The 22900-nt window shown below is 33.7% G+C and overlaps 2 protein-coding genes across 3 annotated transcripts; one reads left to right on the plus strand and one right to left on the minus strand.

Annotated features, from left to right (window-relative positions):
- Positions 1–9303: 9303 nt before the first annotated feature.
- On the plus strand, positions 9304–11095 carry LOC108735895. 2 transcript variants are annotated; one of them, XR_001937637.1, is made up of 3 exons: positions 9304–9427; positions 9483–9718; positions 10823–11095. XR_001937637.1 is itself a non-coding variant. In XM_018468114.1 (3 exons), exons 1-3 carry the CDS (start codon positions 9368–9370, stop codon positions 11004–11006), a joined length of 447 nt encoding a protein of 148 aa, XP_018323616.1. In that variant the 5' UTR covers positions 9304–9367; the 3' UTR covers positions 11007–11095. The 2 variants fall into 2 exon arrangements, 1 of the variants encoding a protein (XP_018323616.1); XM_018468114.1 differs by having other exon boundaries at positions 9516–9718.
- A 57-nt stretch (positions 11096–11152) lies between these two features.
- On the minus strand, positions 11153–14553 carry LOC108735894. Its single transcript, XM_018468113.1, has 5 exons — positions 13849–14553; positions 12502–12893; positions 12370–12438; positions 11355–11444; positions 11153–11243 (listed from the first exon to the last, which is right to left on the minus strand). The coding sequence occupies exons 1-5, from the start codon at positions 14234–14236 to the stop codon at positions 11187–11189; spliced, it is 996 nt and encodes a 331-aa protein (XP_018323615.1). The 5' UTR covers positions 14237–14553; the 3' UTR covers positions 11153–11186.
- Between the last annotated feature and the right edge of the window lie 8347 nt (positions 14554–22900).

A 22900-nucleotide genomic window follows, 5' to 3' on the forward strand; every position in this document is an offset into this window, starting at 1 on the left:
ACGGAATGAATTGTATAAAGGAATTTTTGGGGTTTCCACTATATATGCATTAAAATCATAACGATATTACACTAAACTACGTCAATATAATTCGGAATGTATTAATATTACGTATTATATTATTTGGTAGGTTTTGCGACCAAGTTTTCAAAATTATTCTCAAGTTAAATAAAATTGAAGATAAACATAAGACGAAGGGCTATTTATTTTACGACTTGGTTGTTAAATTTTGCTAATTTCCCTAAGGAAAAGGCACCTCATTAGTAACTTAAATGACATAGACCGTTCTCCCCCAAAACCTTCATCATCACATTTCTCACCGCAATGAAAATTTCCTGAGAATGTAGTACAGTTATCTGCAACAAATATGACAAGCAATAAGAGTGTTTTGTTTCGATGAGCTTTGAACAATTTTTTCTCCATTTAGCCGCTACGTTTCAGTTCGAACGGTGCGAGTTCACTGAACCCTATACAATCCCCTATACCTGCTGCTGTCATTCCCATTATGCGTTTAAGGTTTTAAAGAATTAATCCTGCATTACAATAGACATCCCCGTGTATTATAATAACAATGATCGTCAACGTTAGCTGAAACAAGATACAATTGTTTCATTTGCTTCCGTTGCCACGGCAGGGTTGTAAAGGAATCAAGGGGTTGAGATGCGCTGCTCTGACGTACGGTGTACACAAACGTCCCTGACAGGCAGTAGTAACATGTCATGTACCTATACACATGCGTCTGATATTCGAAAATGTTTCATTAAAACGACAAGGACTCGTTATCAACCGCAATTAAGGCAACAATTGGAGGGGTTGCGTTACAGGCAGATAGTTAGTCTGTTTAATTAATCAACGATTTCAAGTGGTAATGAAAACGGGATAAGTGACACGACAAAATTGCGCTGGAATTCGAAAAAAGGGAACGTATTTCTAAATTACCCATTGCCGTAAAATAGCAACAAAATTGTTTTTATTTTATTTGGTCTCATCGCTCAAAACGTGTTCTTCTGAAATACTACGAATTTGTGAAAAATCCATGCCATCAAGGCTTTAGAAATGAGAATTAATTGGCAACTTTTACACATATGTAGTCAAAAGAACTAAAAAGTTACATTTCAACCTTCATCATTCCCAATTCTAGGTTTTAACTACAACAAGTACCTTTAAAAAATCAAGCAATGAAACAACTTGGTATGTTACAGAGTGGATTCTAAATCTTTCAACATATATATATATTGCGAGTTCAAACCTTCCCTTATACATTTTCCCAACGAACGAAGTTCATAGCAAAGTGATTGATTCCTTAAATAGAAGTAACATTAAATAAATTCGTAGCACCTACATATACAAGATGTTTCTGAAATAATTAGTAAGCTTGCGTGAAAAGAGCACTGTAAAATAAGAGTATTAAATAGATGTATGGTGGTCCTAAAGTCAACCGTTTCCGAGAAAAACCCATTTAAAAATACATACGAGGACCAGTTCTGCCCTGGTAGCATCACGCATTAAAATACGACACTGCAACGCCGCATTCAATAACAACTTAGCAGCATCTATCCAATATTTATTTTTTATTATTTGTCAAATTAGATTAGGTAATGGATGTAGACAGTTGAACTCATTAAAAGTAGGTCAATGTGTAAGTGACATAGGTCAGTGCAGAAAGGTTTCTAGACGAACATTTTTGTAGACGCCGTAATGGACCTACGGGTTCCGTACCTTGGCCGGTGCCTAGTCCTGATATAATCCATTTGACTTCTCTGTATGCGACGTTGTATAAAAAAGCGGATATATTAAACGACGGTGTATAAAGATATTGATTTGCACGACTGTGTATGATCGCTGCAAATGAAGTACGTTAAATGCCGGACGTTTTTTCCCATTTCAGAAATAATATTTATAGAGTACGTAGGTAGATATGTGTATGTCTACTGACAGGAGGATAAAAGATTAGTATTATCCATTCAGACGAAATTAGTTTACATATTAATGTTTACATAACGATAATTTTTTCTTTCTTTTGTGTTCTCAATACCATGTCGAGGTGTACCTACTTTAAATAGTACTGTATACTATCAGAGAAGAATAAAGTATTCACTGCATTAGTTGTTCTTCAATCGTCACTGCTTAGGTACATTTTCCAATGATGCAGTTGCTTAACTATTGTTGCAATCTGTCTGTTCACGTCCAGGGCCGGCTTCGGATTGCAACTTCGATTGGTTTTTTGTCCCTTAACCAAGCTGCTGTACTCACCATGCGATTCCCTATCGCACCCAGTTAACACCCTTTAAAGCGTGCCAATATTCGCTCATATGTATAGTATATAGAAATAAAAAAATTGGTTGAATTATTTACATAAAAGAAGCAAGTTCCGCAGACAAATTAGTTTCATAATTTTACCCGTCTTCCTCTGAAATGTAATATCTGTGACGGCATTTTTAATTCATAAATTTAATGCAATTAAATACGAAAACGAGCAAACTAGGGAGACAAGTTTCCAACTGGATAGAGAGTGCGAATATAAAAGACCCGACTAACTTCAATTTATATGCTTTCTACCTGGCTTATTTGGTGATTTAGCGTTAAAGAGTTAAACTTAAATTCTCGTAATTGAGAATTTATTGAGGGAAAGGGGCATTCTGGCTGCGTCTGCACTGCGGTCTCTTTTGTGCCTGGCCAATTTACATATAAATTACTGGGAAAATGCATTCCGGGGATCTACCGGAATATACATATTATTAAATCAACGTCTCCCGGCTATTTGCAAGTCTTAGAGGCCACTTAATTTATTCCCAAACCCCCAAGTCTTCCCCACCCTTTCCCTTTTCGCGTGCTACCAGAAGAAATTGACTTGCAACCCCCCACGCCCACGCTCAATAGACTCAACTTCTAAACTTTAATTGCATTCCAACTTTGTATCTGGCAGTCGTTCAGAATCACAAAAGTTTAAAGTAGACATCTTTAACATTATCTAAGATGAAGTACCTACCGCCGTTTTACGCAAATCGAACAACAAACCAAACAGAAAAATAAAACCAAACGAAAAGTTTAAAAGAAATTACAAAATTATTTGTTAACGTCATGCACATTTGAGGAAGGTTTAAGCCTATTCCAAATGAAAAGGTTAGCTCAAGATAGGAAAAAGTGGAGGTGCATGGTGACGAAAAATGGCACCACAAAAAGTCACCCTTATTGCAGACCTAGACCGGTAGTAGTATCAAACGGTTAGTAATTAGATCTTTCAAGACAACCTAACCTAACCTTGCTCTACTTTTACATCCCTTACACGCCTATTTCTTTGTTTTATTTTAATTAACATTATTATATCACCAAACGGAAAGAAAAGTATCAAACGATCGTTTTCCTTCCCTCTATTTGCACTTAAACAACACTACCGTATACATGTAATGTTAATTTCAAAGTTAGTCGCTCTGTCCTGCAGGACAAGAGGGATCCGAACACAAAGCCGTTGTCCGTTATGTCACTGCCATCTACGGCCCTTTGCTGATGCTCTTGCTTTAATTAATTAATTGTTACCATAACGGTAACTGCTTTGAGTCTAGCCGCAGTTTCTGCTACTGACGCTGCCAACAACTGTCAGTTTTGTCCTACTCTATTTATGTACTTACTGTCCTTCCCCAGATTCCACTTTAACGAGAATTCACCATCGCAAATGGGTCACTGGCACTAATGCAATTCTTTCAAAATTGAAACGATTTGTTGGAGAGTTAATGGGAAAGAATGGGGAAAACATTGAAACACAATATACATTATGTCTGATCAAGAGAGCGAAAAGTACATACACAAAAATAAGTAGAATGAGTAATCTCGCACCATTTAGGTACTGATATACATAAACATGAAAGTAGTGACCTTACTGAAAACCCCAACTGCTCCGGCAATGATGTCCCTATGTGACCACCATCATTTTCTGCATGTGAATACATTGGTTTTTGTATTTTGTGGTAATGCCTTGTTAATCGAACGCTAACGAGTGCAGATTATTACTAATCGCTACGTACAATTGACTTGTCTACGTATCAGCAGTTGCGAGGGTCACGAATAGGTATGCGTGTTTCGTCAGTTGACGTTTACGATAAGATAACGCGAATGCAAAACTGTTAACAGTTCTCAGTTATTGACGACTCATTACCTGAGGTACTTTTTCGATGTGGATGATGTACGTATGTATTAGATGAAAGAGGAAAACAAGTAATGTTTTAGGAGGGATGAAACATTAATGCATGTACCTCAATAGAACACAAGGGTGGAAAGGTATGCCTTTAATTAAATGTGTACGTAAATTTTTACCATGCAACAAAAGAATTTCTACTGGGTACAAGTCATTGTTCTCGCCGTAATGAAATTTAATCAAAATCATCTAAATGCTCTTTAAACTCACACAAATGTGGCTCCAAGTTTTGGGAAATGAAAAACGGTATAACATAGTAAATAGTAAGTAACTTCTAACAAATATATGTATATCAATAGGTTACTTTTTATCTATAATAACTGTAAAAAAGAGGCAGAAAATGTTTGAGATGTCTATTGAAACAACTGTATTTAATACACCTAAATAAAGAATGTCTGTACGTAATAACATTGTCAATAATTATCTTTTGATGTTGTTTTATAGATTTCAAGGAAAAACAAATTTTGTTTGTGTTAAAATACCCTACTACTTTTGTAATTTTACGTTATCCTTATTCTTAATATCTTTTACTCCGGCGTTTTTTAATTAAAATTGATGATAAAGCCCCGTTCTTAATTTTCTAAATCCGTGCACTAAACCAAAGACCTTTTTTTCCCCAGCTTAAAGAACATCGGGTTTCATCAATTGGAATTAAAATTTAAAAAAACGGGAGAGTAGAGCAAAAGAGACAGTGTACAATATTCAAATTCCGCCACAAATCCGCAACATAATTCACCCCGATCCCTTAATCAGCAACCTTGATTAATTAAACGGCTAACAAACGCATATCGAATCGATTTCTCGGATCAAAATTACGTTTATATGATTACAATTTTATAAACCTACATATATATGAACGTCTATTCTACGAGGTGGACCAAATTTAGACGAAATAAAAACCATTTCACTAAATTCCGTACCTAATCAATACAAAAGGGACGTGATTTGGTAACGCAGAGTAGATGTAATGTAACGAATTGCGATAAGAACTGCAACACCAATAGAATGTAAACAGTAGTTAAACTAAAGGAACACTGACACTGCTAATTGCCAGGTGATTGAATACAGCGTTGCGTTGTCGTATTTCTGTGGTGATTTACCAGGGCCGGACTGGCACTTTTTTAATCAAAATATGTACATACGGTGGTTTTATTTCTCTTTGTCCTTTAATGCCAATACAGTTAAAGAAAATATACGAAAAATATACATTTGCCAATATACACATTTATGCAATAACTGAACAGTACGGATATCTACATTATGTATCTATATGTAATGACATCATCCTCTCCGCTATTCAGGAAGTGCTTTCAGACACAAATGTATGTATATGTTCGTGCCCGTAGGTATGTGTGTGATGGGCGATAAGGATCGACAAGCTACATTTCCTTAGAGCGTACAAAACACCTCTTCGATATCTTAATACAATACTGTTGGTATACATATTAAACGTATGTATACCCAGCTATTCTAGAGAACGAGGCAATTTTGTAACTAGCAATGAAAGGTTGTATTACAATGCTATATTCACACACAGTAATGCCCAGTATTATTATACAATAAAAATAATTAAAAATGAATGCTATCAACTACTGCCTTCGTTAGTTCTTTGTAGTTTCTCCATATTGAAAGGGACCAAAAATGGTGTCTTAACTAGTATTAATGCTAAAAAGTACCGAGCTGATAAAAATTAAACCCATATTATTTCAGTTAGGCACGATCAGGGTGGCGCGTCCCCACGACCCCCATGTATTTATGCCACTGTGTTTACTGAAGCGTTTTTCTCTTGTGGAAATGTCAGAATGAAATTCGAAATCCAGTCGCTGGTTATTGCTTTGCAACATTGTCACAATCCTCTGCGGATGTAACTAGGTATAATAATTCTTTTATTTGAACAGAAACTAATTTCTGTTCTTTCGCTTGAACGGATTCTTTCATTAAATTGATATCGTCATGATTGAACTCGTCTCTCGTAGGAGGTAGCACATGGCCTGTTGTTTCCCGATCTGAACCGTTGTTATAGAGCGATTTTCCGACGACGTGTGCTAGCGTCGAGACGGCCGTCGTCGTATATTATTACGGGAAAGAGCACACCCAGCTGACGTGGCGACGTTCTGCAACATCAGCCGATTCCATCGCACAGTAACTGCTTGCTAGCAGGTTGCAAAAGGTAATTTGAAGTCGGTAGGTTGGCAGTTTAACAACCGTTGTCGTCTTTTCATGATGACGAACTGCGAATAGCTGACTTTACAAAAATGATAACGGAATAGGGTAACAACATCCATCGCGAACAAAAGAATGAATAATATTAAACTGGCGCATCCAGCCATGTTCCGAAAGACATGCTTGAAATATATATAAGCAGGCTTTAAAGGCATATCACAATTAAAGTGAGGTTAAGTTATCGTCACTTGAACAATAGAGGACCCTGTCAACTCTCATGGGAGACGCCGAAAGGTGTTTAAACTTCTTGAGCCCATTATAACTCGAAAGGAAATAACAATGAACAAAATACTATTTATGCTTAAAACGGGGCACTTTTTATCAAATACAAGGAGTAAGTTTAACAGTAAAGATCCCTGGAGAACGTTAAAAATATCAGAAAATAATTGGAGGAATCTTTACCCTGCTGAATAACCAAACTATGTAGAACTGATTGAATTTTTATCTACATAAAGGTTCTTGTGAGACGAATACTCATGTGGAAAGACACAAGAACTTTAGAGATGAATTATTGGGTATGTTTTCGTGGTCGCCCTGTATCGCTGTAGGGATTTTGTTATCGATTTCGTATAACAGTTAATCCGCAGTAGGTCGTATAATGCCGACTGGCGCGATCAATTCTCAAACGCACAGCATTTAGCTGAATATCGTATTAGAAACAAACAACAACGGGAAATAAAATGAATTGTTGCGCGCGAGAGGCAATTCAAATTTCATATCGCGACCATAAATTCCAGAATAGCTGCTGCTGTCACCGGCACAATGCATGGCTGTTGTGTCGGATTAGATTAGGTGGGTTAGTAAACACGCTGCCCCCAATTGGGACGTAATAAATCATACAGCCATCAACTAATTTAATCGAATGGCTTGCTGCTGCCACCCTCCTCTCACTCTCTGACAGACGCCATCTCTCCATCGGCATCCTCCTCTACCTCCCCTTCTAGCATTAAAGCCTGCCAGAAGCTTCAGAGTCAATTAGGAATCGATTAGAGCATTCCCTTTATCAGAAGAATTCGTTAGATACACCAGCTTCTTTACAAACTTCTTCACTTGGAAGCAATCTATGTTTAAGTGCCAACAAAAGTGAGTTGACGCTGACTTATATACGGCTGCTAGAGAGTGGAGGGGGAATCTAACAAGAGCGAATCAGATACCGAGCTGTCCGCGTATAAATACAGTAGAGGAAGACATACGACGAGAAGTAATACTTCAAGCTACAGGTCCATCAGTTTGCCCAGTTCTCTGAGCAAAGTAGTAGAATCCATCCTTCCAGACCGGCTTCTTGACCACATGTGACGATACGATAAATTTTCCCTAATCGGCGCCATGTTTTTAGGCTCCTCCCATTTGACGGATCCCAATAACAACAAAATAAAAATTATATACGTATTTACAATGTTATGAAATTTTTTTATTAAACACGTTTTCCTGAATGCGAGCAGTTATTAATATCAAATTTCTGTTTTCGATTAGTTTCAAATAAACGTCCAGCGTTATGTTTAAACTGAAATAATTAAATGCAAACACTCCACATTTAATGAAAACTATTTGAACTTACGAAATGTATTAATATGATTTGCTTTGCAACTGAGGTAGATACGTACATACAATTAATTAAAACTTTATCACATTCGTAGTTCAGGAACAACATAAACCCCCACGTACATATAAATGAAGGTCTACTCTAGCAGCCCCTGGGGTGTAGCGGTCGCCATTCTAGTACTAATTGAATTCTGACCGAATTTACCTTTGACGATTAAATATAATAACAATAATACCTGTAATAATCGTAATAAAAATAATAACTCCATATACAAGAAAGATGGACAGATATTTTTAAGTTAATAAGTTTTCACATAAAATAATTCAAAGTGGTCTGTATTCTGTCGAAACTGCCAGACGCGGATCGCGATTTCGATCTTTTTGGATCTCATCAGCGCGTCGCAGACAGCTCCGACAGAACACAGACCAACTTTTACCTGCTGTCTTAACAACGCGTATTAGAAAATACCACAAATGGCGCGGTAAACGCCATCTGTAGCACGATGCTACATTTTAGGATTATGTATGCTCGAACAAGGTCCATTTAAATATATATGGATATCTACTTGCTGAAACGAATCCCGGCGTAGCTAACCTCAACGTGATAGGCACGTAACCATAATCGAATAAAATAATTCGAAGTGGTCTGTATTCTGTCGAAACTGCCAAGCGCGGATCGCGATTTCGATCTCCTTGGATCCCATCAGTGCGTCGCAGACGTAAAGTGTAGCATCTTACTACAGATGGCGTTTACTGCGCCATTTGTAGTATTATCTAAAACGCGCTGTAAAGACAGCAGGTAAAAGTTGGTCTGTGTTCTGTCGGAGCTGCCTGCGACGCGCTGATGAGATCCAAAAAGACCGAAATCGCGATCCTCGCCTAGCAGTTTCGACAGAATACAGACCACTTCGAATTATTTTATTCGATTATGGTAACGTGCCTATCACGTTAAGGTTAGCTACGCCGGGATTCATTTCAGCAAGTAGATATCCATATATATTTAAATGGACCTTGTTGGAGCATACGTAATCCTAAAATGTAGCATCGTGCTACAGATGGCGTTTTCACAATTTTCATATTTATTACTAAACCTTGATGTCGTAAAAATACTCAATCTATTGAAGTCAGAAAATTGAAAAATTTATTTATTTACTACGATAATTGAAATATTAGTTCATGATACAGTTTAATATTAACGTACTCTCTGATAATATGTTTATAATTTTCAAGTGCAAGCAATACGTTATAATAATTATGAGTAATTCTCCTCCTATAATAATAATAAAATCTTATCAGTTATCTGATAAGCCTAATCAAGGTATTAATTTGATTTGTGTGATTTTCAAATAATGTAGGAGTTTAGTGTAAATTTCTGTTAAGTTACGTCCGGTGCTAATATAAAGCAAAATAATGAAGAAAACTGCTCAGAATGTATTTTGGTCGTCGATTATTTTTTATTATATCATTCATGTAAGCCCCTGCTTGAGTAACTCATAGCTATATAATAATTCAATTTTGTTTGCAGTAGGTAATGTTGTTATTATGAACAAAATTTCAGACAATAAGTCAAGATCTAGATGGAACATATTGTTATACCGATAACGATGAAGACAATACTACATTTTTGGAGTTCATGAATTCATTAGATACATTTACATTTAATACCAATTACACAATCAAAATTAGGAATTGTACAAATGGACAAGAATCACCATCACAATATGACTATATTTTGGACAACAGTGTTATATGGGTGAAAAGGTAATGTAAACTGATACATATGCTTTGATTAAAAAACAAATTCAAAAATACTTTGATTAAATACAAACTAATAAAATAAAGTCAAACTTTAATTATATAACGAAAGTTATTTGAATTAGTTATGGTTTCTTTTTAAATCTAACTCTATGTTACCTAAAAGCATTTTCAGGAATTTTTCTAAGTTAATAGTATTTAAAAGAGAAATATGTATTCAAATTCCTCAAAAATAGTTTAATTGTTTCTAAAGAAGATTAATAAAGAACAACTTAAGTACCTTTTGTAGATGCAGACTGTTACATATGCTTTGATTAAAAAACAAATTCAAAAATACTTTGATTAAATACAAACTAATAAAATAAAGTCAAACTTTAATTATATAACGAAAGTTATTTGAATTAGTTATGGTTTCTTTTTAAATCTAACTCTATGTTACCTAAAAGCATTTTCAGGAATTTTTCTAAGTTAATAGTATTTAAAAGAGAAATATGTATTCAAATTCCTCAAACATAGTTTTATTTCTTCTAAGGAAATTTAATAAAGAACAACTTAAATACCTTTTGTAGATGCATGAAAAATCCGATGAAATACTTGCGTATATATATGATGAAAATGCATAATAAAGTTTTTAAAACATTTGCAAGACACCTTCACTTAACTAATTAATTAATTGTAAACTTGTAATTTATTTATTGTTAATGTATGTTTTACGTAAGTTCAAATTAATTTCGTAATTATATGATTCTAAACACCTCCGCGACCGCGAACTGTAAGTAATAATAATACTTCGACGTGTTTGTTCAGACATGAGCAAGTAACTGAACCGTTGTGTTAACGTAAAAACAGTTAAAGTGTAAATATCCCACGACCTTGTCAGGGTCATTTCTTTAAAAACAAGAATTTATTCGAATAATAGCAAATGGCTAGTATAGTAAACAGAAACGAATCGCTGCTATTTATAGAATAGTTTTAATAAAGTTATTCACTTTTTCTTAAGGGTTAATAAATCAGTTTTTATAAAATAAAATTGTAAAATAAATTAAACGAATTTTTAATTAAAAGTAATATCGTATTATTACTATTTTTTGTTTATGATTTCTTTTGCAGGTTTGAAATTTACGACGAATTCCACGACGATTTAGTGTTATGTAAAAATTGTTCAACAACAAACTTCCAGGAATGTATGAAAGCTGTTAGATCGGAAATGACCATCAGGATAGGGAATAAAACTGATGAAATACAGGACTTTTTATTACAAACTAAAGAAGAATTAGAATCTAATTGTTTATAACAAATAAAATAGCATTAATCACACCACACACATTTATTTCCATTTTACAAATCTTAAGTGCATACAACAAATATAAGTTTTTTATGTGATACAATAAGTTTTAATAATTAGATAGGTATTAAATAATTAGTTTATAGCATTAAGTGATCTGAATGCAAGAATCCTGCATGTATTAACCAGTTAAATACTTCGAAATTGGATTAAGAGTATTAAAAATGTAATTCCTGTAACCACAGCCTGTAATAATAAATTAAATAGATAACACAACAATTATATGAACACAACTTTCAAAACAGAAATAATCGAAAAACTTTGATCTGAACATATTGTTTTAATTGTAACAATTACCTTTGCTAATAGGCTGTGGTCCAAGATAAATATTCCGCATATTGTCAATTTTTCTTCTCTTTCAATAGCGTATTCAAAAAAATTAATGAGCTGCAACAAATAGTTAATTACATATTAACATCGTAACAATGTTATGTGTAGAGGGTCCAGGAATTAAATTAGTAAAATATAAAAGGTCTAAAGCTTAATTCAATACTTTATATGGATCTATGTCCATGTGACCGAGCGTCATGACCTAGAAGTTTAGACCATTGCTTGGCATTCGGGAGGACGTCGGTTCGATTCCGGGTCCGTCTGCCTTGGTCCAAGTTTTCCTGTTGTTTCCTTGGATCACTCAGGCAAATGCTATATTCCACATATAATATTTCATTCTCTTCTGTCTTCATTTCGTCCGTCTCATCCTTCTCACCCAAACTACCCACTCCCACGATTCCTGAAAGGAGACTGAAGAGGGCTTTCCGGCATAGTCCACAGGGACTGTCCGCCCAGCAGCATTTCCACATACCTTCCAATGATAATGATAAGCAAAATTGATCTTTAAATGATTTGTTTTAATTTCTACATTGTCCTAAATGGTCCCAGGGGTTTCCTAGGACTCCATGGTTGTGTGTTTTACAAAAATTCGGGTTCGAATATGGGCTGTATTCAGTTTCGTAAGTTCAAAAGGTGGAAGAGGTTGAGTTTTGCCAAACAAGCTGACGAAAATGGTACTATCACCCAAAAGTACTCTATATAGAGAGTCACTAAAAGAGTCACTGTACATGATCGTGGGTCTTGTAATCCAGAAAACTGAAAACGATCGAAAAAATGCATCCCGACCCTGTCCACACATGACAAAAACTACAAAGGATGTTTTGGAGATGGAGACTCGTATTAATTACGATACCTTCAGGTACAAATAAATCAAAAACTATTATAATATTTCCACCTGGACCCCCCTCAAAAAAATTAATAATGTTGCTGATAAACAAAAAATAATTAACTTTTAGTTAATTGTAATGTTTAATTCGTGTACCTCTTGTTTCGTAGCTGTCGGCAAACCTCTGTGAATGAATCTAGATATCAAAATCTTGGTCGTGTTGCCCTAAAGAAAAGAAATAAGAGTACACATGAATTAAATCCATTCGTTCCTATTTTACTAACTTACTTCATCTGTGACGTAGTTGGCCACAAAACAAGCCAAAAAAAATTTCATCAGAACTAACACCATCCATAGTGTACTATTAAAAAGCTGTAAATTATTAATATCCGATGCTGATAATTGATAATTACTATAAACCGAGTAGTACAGGCAAAACAGAACGAAAAAGATGTAAGCAAAAGTGGATGATAACAAATTCGGACTATAATACAGATTTAGATTAGTCAAGGCTTTTGTTAGCCTAACATGCGCTAATTTTAATTTTTGTATATCTTCAGCGGCAATATTAGAAGAACTACAATTCCTTACTGAGTTGTAACCTGGAGGATAATTTGATGCTCCTGTCAAATGTAATTCGTCAATCACGTTAGAAATTCTGTTACAGTTAACACCAGCATCTAAAAAATAAAATTGTGACACAACAAGATTGTAAAACATGTTAAGACAGTGTCTACATTTTTAACTCAACAAATGAGGGTTCTGACACTAAATTAGGGTATTTTCGTATATTTTGGCCTTACATAAAGGGTGGAATCGCCTATCATATTTAAAATTTGAAGTTTGGTAAAAATCTGGGTTAGTAGGTCGACCACCTACCACCAAACACCAGTTTAAAACAAACGAGAATGCACTAGAATGTTCTTGAATATTTCTAAAGTTGTCCTCAACTAGAATGTTCTCGAATCTCTAAGACTGTTCTCAGGTAGAATATTCTACAGTGAATTGGACAGGAAGAATGGAGAACGTTCTGTAATGTTCGAGCATCTTTATGTTTGAGTGGTGGAGGTAGATTCTGACACTGGAATTTTTATGTATTTCAATCAAAGCACCCTAAAGAAACAGTGGAATCTCCTGTAATGTTTGTAATTTCTTCAGTATGTTGAATGTCTAGGTTAGCAGGTCGACCATCGACCACCAAACACCAGTTTAAAACAAATGAAAATGCATCAGAATGTTCTTGAATATTTCTAGCGTTGTCCTCAACTAGAATGTTCCCGAATGTCTAAGATTGTTTTAAGGTGGAATCTTCTAGAGTAAACTGAACAGGAAGAATGGAGAACGTTCTGGAATATTTGAGGATCATTACGTTTGAATGGTGGAGTTGGATGTTTCTGGCATTTTCATGTATTTCGACCAGTGTCCTAATATGTAGGCATTGGAAAAAGATTTTCAAAGTATAAGAAGAAAACAAAAAGCTAAAGATATTTCAGATGTCGTGTTATAGGCAGAGCTAGAAATTGTAAGGTATGTAAAAAAGTAGGACAATTATAGGTAGGTCAACGAATTGGTCACATATTCATGTACCTCTTATAGTAATAAACCACCACTGCCTTTATTATTCATCAAACTTACTGCTATTTAGTAGAATATCATCACCCTTCGTCATCAGTGTTAAACTTCTTAAACTTTTGTTAATCACTTTGAATCTCGTGTATACCAAATTGCAGAGACAAAGAAACTGACATTCAGTTAAACCAAATCCTGTGTTGTTAAAACGCACAACGACATAATTCAGTATAGACATTAGGGATCCATCACTGTTATACATTAATGAATATAAATGAAATGGTAGGGGCAAGACAAGTATTACGAAAAATATAAGCTTCATTTTTCTAGCATCTTCTTTGAGGGTTGAAGAGGCCGAAGGCAGTACGACATCCACTTCTTGTAGAAGATTAAAAACTTTCATGAGTTGCTTCCCGTCCGAAAATAATAATGATAGCCGCGAACATACAACCATTATGGTGAATATTATGGGGCGGCCAAATTCGTAAATTAAATGTTTACTTGTAGTTATTTTATGAAATTGTTGAATCTAAAACATTAAATAAGTGTCATGTATACGTACTATGTAATAGTAATGTAATGTATCTGTTATAGACCAAGTGGTTAATAGAACATTATAAAAAATGCCCGCGCCGTTTGGAATATGCCCAACATGAGAGGGCAGTGTGATAACACAACTATAGAAATAATCAAATCGACCAGTCATTCTCTGCAACACTTGTCACCTATGGGGCAGGACAATTAAAGCCAGGTTTTATAACTGTTATTTTAATTTCAATAGTGGAATTAATATTGCTTCATCATCATAAGGTCGTCAGTCCTAAAACTGGTTGGACACGCACATCCACTCCTTGTTATCCTGAGCTAACCTTCGCATTTTCCTGAAACTAGAACAACCTACATCCTTAACTATTTGCGAACAGTAATCTAATCTAGGTCTACCCCTACTCCTCTTAACTCATGTTTCTGCTTCTAATATGTCTCTCACTTAACCTATCTCGCCTATTTCTTATTGACTTCTATAAAGTCTTCTATTCTCTTATTTTTTTTCTTTTAACACCTCTTCATTTCTAACCTTCTCTATCCACGGTATCCTCATCATTCGTCTCCACCACCACGTTTCGAACGCTTCTAACCTTTTCTTTTCCGCCCCGTCCACCATCCATGTTTCGCACCCGTACAGCGCCTTGCTCCAAACATACACCTTTAACAATCTCTTTCGAATTTCTAAATTCGTCGTTCGCGAGCATAGAAGTGACTTCTTTTTATTGAAGGCGACTCGACCCTGCGCTATCCTCTGCTTTATATCCCTACTACTCCTTCCGTCCTGACTTATCTGACTTCCTAGATACCTTAAAACAGTCACTTCTTCTAATCTATCGTCTCCTATCTTTACATTGGCCCTTTCCCTACTTTTTGCATACCAGGATTTTTGTTTTACCTTTATTTATTTACATACAATATTGTTTTGTCAACACCGCTTCCATTTTATTTAAAGCTATCTCTAACTCGTCCTTGCTAGATGCTAATACTGCTATTTCATCTGCAAATCTAAGCATACTAATCTTTTTCCCCTGTATATCTATTCCTACAGTTGTACTGTCTTTAATGATGTTAATCTTGTCTTTGATGATAATTATCAATAATTAGATTTATAATTTCTACTTATTAGTAGTCTAAATCCTAGTTAAACTTTTGAACTTCAAATGTCAAACTGTTGTTAAAACTTTGGTTACAATTAAATGAAATAAGGGCATTATGAATAATGTCCCTATTTACTACTTGGTCCATAACGTATCTATTAGAATGGTGTAACTTACCTTTTTAGTGTAAAAGAAATCTTGTACAAGAAAACATAAAAAGACTAAAGATAACAAAGTAAATAAGAAACATAAAAATCTTGCAAGTTTTGAAAGCACTAAACTTTTACGTTTTAGATCACATTTTACAGTTGTTACTCCTGTAACAGTACTAAGAAGAAATAGCGGTTGGAATAGTTCAAAAATGTTCTTTTTTCGGTTCTGAAGCTTTCTTCTTAAATATCTTCTGATCATTTTGCAAAATTTCAGACAATTACTTTGCTTCAACTACCCTTTCGGTGTATACTAAAGAAACGCCTTGAATATTTTTTAAATAAACGTCAATGTTTTTTTTTTTTAGTAATAAGTACAAAAGCTTTTAACTTTATTAGCTTTGATTTTTCGCAATTTTTTTAATTAAGTTTGCTTTCAATTAGAAAACCTTTTGTTACAAGATAATTTAAAACTAAATATTAATTCTCCTTTTCTTTCATCCCTTTAATGATTAACAAACAGTGCATCATTAGACGAAGTTTGAAGTCACTAAAGAAAATCATTTTTCTATTGAAACGGAAAAATGAGACAGCAGGGTGCAAATATTTTAAAATCTTTTTCTCCCATAGGGACGATTAGTAATTTTTTTGGCATGTATGTCTTAAAAATGAATAAAACAGAAACTAAATTGGTTTTGTCGTCATTTTCTATCGTTTTTATTTTATTAACTGTTATGGTTAATGCAGTTCAATTGTTTTATATTTCGAAGAGTATTGATGTTTTTGTGGTAAGTGTTTATAAAAAAATCTTTTTCCGCATTTATTCTGTTATCCTTTTTTAGTCTTGTACTTCAAAGAATGCTACCGAAGAAACAGAGATAGTTTCCAATATCCAAAAATTCAAATTAGGTTCCATGAGTGTTGGATCATTGTTATTCAGATTAATTTGTTTATTTACATCGGCCAAAAAGCTACCAAAAATATTTACGACGTTCAATGCTGTAGACAATTTGTTAAAAATTAAAAATTCATCTTATCAGAAAGAGCGTCGGTTTATTCTACTTTTGGTGGCAGTTTCTTTATCTCTGGGTCTCTCTGTTTATATTTCAAACTCCATTTATGCGTATATAACAACACCATGCAGACATTATTTACCTTATGCGATACATCTCTTAAATACGTACCAATATCTAGGGGTTGCTTCTGTAGAAATTCAGTTTTGTGCCTTGNTAAATTGGTTTTGTCGTCATTTTCTATCGTTTTTATTTTATTAACTGTTATGGTTAATGCAGTTCAATTGTTTTATATTTCGAAGAGTATTTTTCCGCATTTATTCTGTTATCCTTTTTTAGTCTTGTACTTCAAAGAATGCTACCGAAGAAACAGAGATAGTTTCCAATATCCAAAAATTCAAATTAGGTTCCATGAGTGTTGGATCATTGTTATTCAGATTAATTTGTTTATTTACATCGGCCAAAAAGCTACCAAAAATATTTACGACGTTCAATGCTGTAGACAATTTGTTAAAAATTAAAAATTCATCTTATCAGAAAGAGCGTCGGTTTATTCTACTTTTGGTGGCAGTTTCTTTATCTCTGGGTCTCTCTGTTTATATTTCAAACTCCATTTATGCGTATATAACAACACCATGCAGACATTATTTACCTTATGCGATACATCTCTTAAATACGTACCAATATCTAGGGGTTGCTTCTGTAGAAATTCAGTTTTGTGCCTTGTGCTATTTTGTGAGAACTCGAATAACTGAAATTCGATCGTCACTCAAAGCAATGGTTAAAGCATCACGATATACTTACAGAAAAGGTAATCCAAACTAAGAAAGTCATCATCATCATCATCATAAGGTCGTCAGTCCTAAGACTGGTTGGACACGTACCTCCACTCTTTCCTATCCTGAGCTAAACTTCGCATTTCCCTAAAACTAGAACAGCCCACATCCTTAACTATTCGCGAAGAGTAATCTAATCTAGGTCTACCTCTACCCCTCCTAACTCCTGTTTCTGTCTCTAATATGTCTCTGACTAGACCTTCATGCCTGAGAAGATGTCCTGCCAACCTATCTCGCCTATTTTTTATTAGAAAGTCATACCAAAAGTAAAATAACAATACATCCAGGTTTTCAATAAGCCGATACCTATATTAACCTCTTTAAAAAAATTGAGTGGATCTAAACGTTTCTGCTCGGATGTATTGTTGGTTGCATATATATTACGAAAATGTTGTCAAAACTCAACCGTACATAATAAACGAATATCTGTATCAATTTATTCTTAACCTGGAATAAAAAGGCTATTCAATATAAATAAATAATTAAAACATGTAAAATAAGTCATATTGCCTAATTGTTTATATTAGCAAATATTTTTTTTCTAATCCTTTAGGAGAAGCACGAAGACAAGCCATTTACCCTCCGTCTAACACGACTTATGTTGCCCAAAGGATTCATTTATTAAATTTGGCGTTCAGGAAGTTGCAGGATGTAACCCTGGACATTAACAATTTCTTCGAAACTAGCTTTCTGTTTTCAATAACCAATTTGACATCTCATTTCATTTTCGAACTTTACTATTTTCTATACGGTTCTGTTTTGGATATAAATAAACCGATGTTTGAAGACCCGCTGGCATTTATGAATGTTTCAGTTAGCATTGCTTGGGCTGTTTACTATTTTTCAAGGATTTGTTTCATATGTTTATTTGCATCTTCAATTACAACCCAGGTAAAGTAGACGAACAAAATTTACCATTTCAAAATCTATTTATAGCCTTTCTTTAATTAATTGTCAGTTACACCAAAGAAGGCATAGTTATGATAGAACTGGTATCATTTAATGAGAAATGTGCTTCAAAAGAGTGAATTGTTTGACTATTAAATCACCCATTTACTAAGCATATCTAAGTAGGTACTATTTATAATTTTCATTTATTTTTCTCTAGGAAAATTTGTTACAACGTTCAATAACTACCAACTTATCAAGTTCCTTGGGGGATGATATAAGCGAAGAGGTGAATTAGTTTTAGAAATAGAAAATATAAAATACAAAGTACATGTTTCTATATTGCATTTATCTAAAAATTTTTTTGTTTGGAAAAACATTTTATATTTGTATTTTTAGAAACGTATTTTCTTTTTGTAAATAAGGAAAACTATTTTGTATTTCATATTTAAATCAGCCAATCAAATAATTGTTTGTAGATTAGATATTTTTAACAGACCATTTTGTACATTTTCTACTTAATATAATGGTAGGTGTCATTTTCAGATAAGATTTTTGTGGATGACGACCAGATCCAGAAATATAAACTTTACAATTTATTCATATTTCCATTTAAATAAGCGCTTTCTGAAGCAGGTAAGAAAACCTGTCGAATTCCTTTTTCTTCTTCTAGATTTTCGTTGTGGTGTTTTCATTCAATTTTCAATTCTCGAACCTGGCGATTTGTTTTAGATCTTGGCCAACACATCAACATATCTCCTTGTTTTGATTCAATTTCTTGAAGCGCAACGAAAGAACTGATTTACTTACTGATAAATAATGAAAGCACCCTCCCACCCCACAGTATGGGGTCATATTCTAACAAATACTAATTCTCACAAATAACTACACAAAATCTATTTAAATGAATATGTATCACTTGAGATGTAGCACACTTAATAAATTATCTCGAATCACATGATTACTATTTTTACTAAACACTTTGTATATATGTGAAGTTATACTTCGTTTACTTTCTGCAGCGATGTGACCTTCAGTTTGACCGGCGCAAAGTAGAAAAGAACAGCACTAGGCCAGAAAGGGAAGGAGACAACTCTCGGCCAAACTCTTAACCGGTGAGGAGCGTATAGTCCGTACAGTACTACACGGAAAAATTGACCATTTTATCCAATACAATTGCATTGCTCAAATGTGCTGTTATTAGTACCGTTTACTACTGAAAATATCAACGAGATGTTTATTTATTTTTGAAGACATATTAAAGGCTTTAACGCTTGTTTTCGACTCGCACTACTATTCATGATTGAACAAAACTTTTGGCAGGTACTGTATGAAAAAGTATGTTTAATGAACAAGAGTCGAGAGTATAATGAGTTTTTTTCTCCCTACCTACGATTTTGCCAACGCGCATCCAAGACATTGGAAGGGGCACATCGCTACAGAAAGTAAATGAAGTATAATAAATTCACAAGTAATTAATTAAATAATTGTTGTCTTCTGTTCTTCAATTGTTATGGAATTGAGCTAAAATAACTAAATAAGTTATCCCAGTTGCCGCTGCCTAAAACAGGAGAAAACAATGGTATACTCACTAAATAATTATTTATTTAACCAGGCTAGCGTATAGTAATTTGATCACTAAAATTAGACACCATTTAGATAAAATTATCTTACTTCCCATTACTCTGACTTAATTAATTAAATGCATACGTATTAACAATACTTACCGTGGTCAGAATTCTGATGTCAAGAATAAACAAACCGCAAACAGATAAAGACCCGTCTCTAGCCATTGCGTACAGGAAAAAATATTTTAGCTGCAAGGAAATAAGTAATATTTAAAGGGAAAATTTCCCGAAGTAATTAGAAATGTACCTCTTTTCTGGAATTTTCTTCAAGTTCCCTGTCAAATACATCTGCTACGAAACTTTTCGTTGCATTTCCCTGAAAACACATAATAACATTGTCCAGAATTATTAGATATTACATTAAAAATGACTGGATACCAGGTATTAACTCGAATCAGAACATCACTAGTTTACAAATTTTACAATAATTAAAACCAATTTAAATGAAATTACAATTTTACCAGTGATAGTTGCAAAAAATGGGAGAGATAAGTTGGTAGGACACCTTCTCAGGCATGAAGGTCTATCTCAGGAGGAAGGTGTTGAGGTTCGTGTCCAATCAGTCTTAGGACTGACGACCTTATTTATGAAGAAGTATATTAATTACCTCATTTGTAACGAATGATGCGGCACAACAAATCATAATAAATCTCTGCAGATAAAACAGAGCCCAGGTTACACTACCCAAAATGCTACCTATTGGTTGTATAGCAGCTTCTGTTTTTGAAGATGTAGCTCTAAACTCTCCATAAATTGAATAATATAAATTAATTAAAATATTTGACACACACGCACACAATGATATCAATAACTGAACATTGTACAGATGATTAGCTTTAACTAAAATGCGTGACAATTTTCTGTGGGCTATTTTCAAAGTCATTACATCTTCTGGGGCAATTTTAGTTTGTGTTAGTGCATAACTATTAGTTTTTGAAGAAATTGCAGATATATTTTTAGTTTCTTGTTTACGAAATAGAATATGTTTGGATATATCTGAAATATATTTCATGTTTAGTTAAAAAAGGACAACAAATTTTTGTTGGAACCTTTTTTTTGTAATATTTTTAAGTACTTACTTACCATCACTATAAGAACCTTGATTTACCATAACTGCCATTTGGGATAGACTTTTGTTGATAAATTTAAATCGCGAATAAATAAAATAACAAATACAAATGAATTGAAATTCCACGCAGGATGTACTTATATTATTGTACAACAGAATAATAAATGTGCCGGTCACCTCGAACGATTCCACCCCTGCTTTAAAAATAGAGTAAACTTGAAACGGGATAGACAACAGGACAAAAAAGGATAACATCAACCATAACATTTTTAAATTTTTTTGTAAAATTATCTTGCTGTCTTTTAAAATATCATCAACTTCGTTGAGGGTTTCAACGATTTTCGGGAGTCGAAATTTGACTGAAAAAATTAGAACAAACCGCGACAGTATTGCTACCACCGTTATTATTAAGGGGTTGATAAGTTTCATTATATATTGCTGACTTGTGACCATTTCATACATTTGCAAAAGGGTGATATTTTTTTTCCATGTTCCCTAAAAATAACCCAACAGATTAGGTATCAATTTTATACCCTATAATTGTTCTAGTTCTATTCCTTACCCTTTCAATGTGCAAAACGACTTTAGGAATAAGCGACGTGTGGTAGCAAGTAAAAATTAGCAGAGCTATTGCAAAAATGGTTAAGATTTTCGAAAATTCCAGCCTCTTCTTAGTACGGTTGTACCACACAGTACTCATACCGCCAATTAAACAAAGAGTAAGGACAATATTGAAAATTTCAAATATGTTTTTCTCTCTGCTAGGGTTTCCTTTATTAAACAACTTTCTTTTAAACAACTTCATGACAAAAAAAGATATGTAAGCGACTCGTTTTTCATATATAGTTTTGTGTCAAGCATGCAGCCTTTTTAAAAGGAAATGTAGATTTATAAATTGTTTATAAAATGTACAGTACATCTCACAAAAAATGATCACCATCATCATCATCGTCAAACAAAATTAAAACAACAAAATTCTAACGTAAATAATAACAATACTTTTAAATATTAATAGAAACAGAATGTTGTAAATAAGGATAAGTCTTTTTAATTGCTTTTTCAATAATAAATAAACAATTGGTCAAATATGCTTATACAAACAAATGAATATTGTATAATATATTCACTCTAATATCTCATTATTACTTATCACTGTAATACTTTCCAAAATAAGTCCTTAATTTGTTATGACTAACGCAAAACTTGGATTTAGCTGCTTTATTTTTGGGCAAGACTGTACAGAATTGTGTTTCGTTAAAATTTAAACTGTTTGGGGTTGTAAAGTGTGTATTACGACTATAATTATAAACACTACGTTCCGGGAAAATAATTATAATATCTGATGTGTCTTCCATTATTAGTTTTTTTAGTATCTTGTTTCACATCGACCCGGCAAATAAACATAAAAAGAGCATAATACACCACGATATTTTTTGCATAATTTAATCAGTTCGCACATACGTGCTCAGAAGACTCAAATGGATTTTTAATCTAAATTTACAACCCCTATTAACTTACCAAGAATTTTTTAATAACCAACTTTTATTAAAAGAGCCATTTTTAATAAAACTCGACCACTTAATTTATAAGAAGTACAAAAATCGCAACAAAAAAAAATATAAAAACAGTGTTACCAAATATTACCTAAAGTCTTATATTTAAGAATTATTTTAGCCAATTAGGTCCATTAAATGATATTGTATCGTTGAAGATGCTGTTTCTACTGCCATGTTGCCCATCAGGAGGCAGCTAGCCTTCAAATATAGCTAGAAACTACCCTTGATGAACCCCACTGCAAATAGCTTTCACAATTTTCAAACAGTTTAAAAATTCCTCAAGACTTTAACTATAAATAAATGCATATTAAATAATATTAGTTCGTTTTTATAAAT

This window comes from Agrilus planipennis, unplaced genomic scaffold, assembly GCF_000699045.2.
Source record: "Agrilus planipennis isolate EAB-ADULT unplaced genomic scaffold, Apla_2.0 scaffold69, whole genome shotgun sequence".
NCBI lineage: Eukaryota > Metazoa > Arthropoda > Insecta > Coleoptera > Buprestidae > Agrilus > Agrilus planipennis.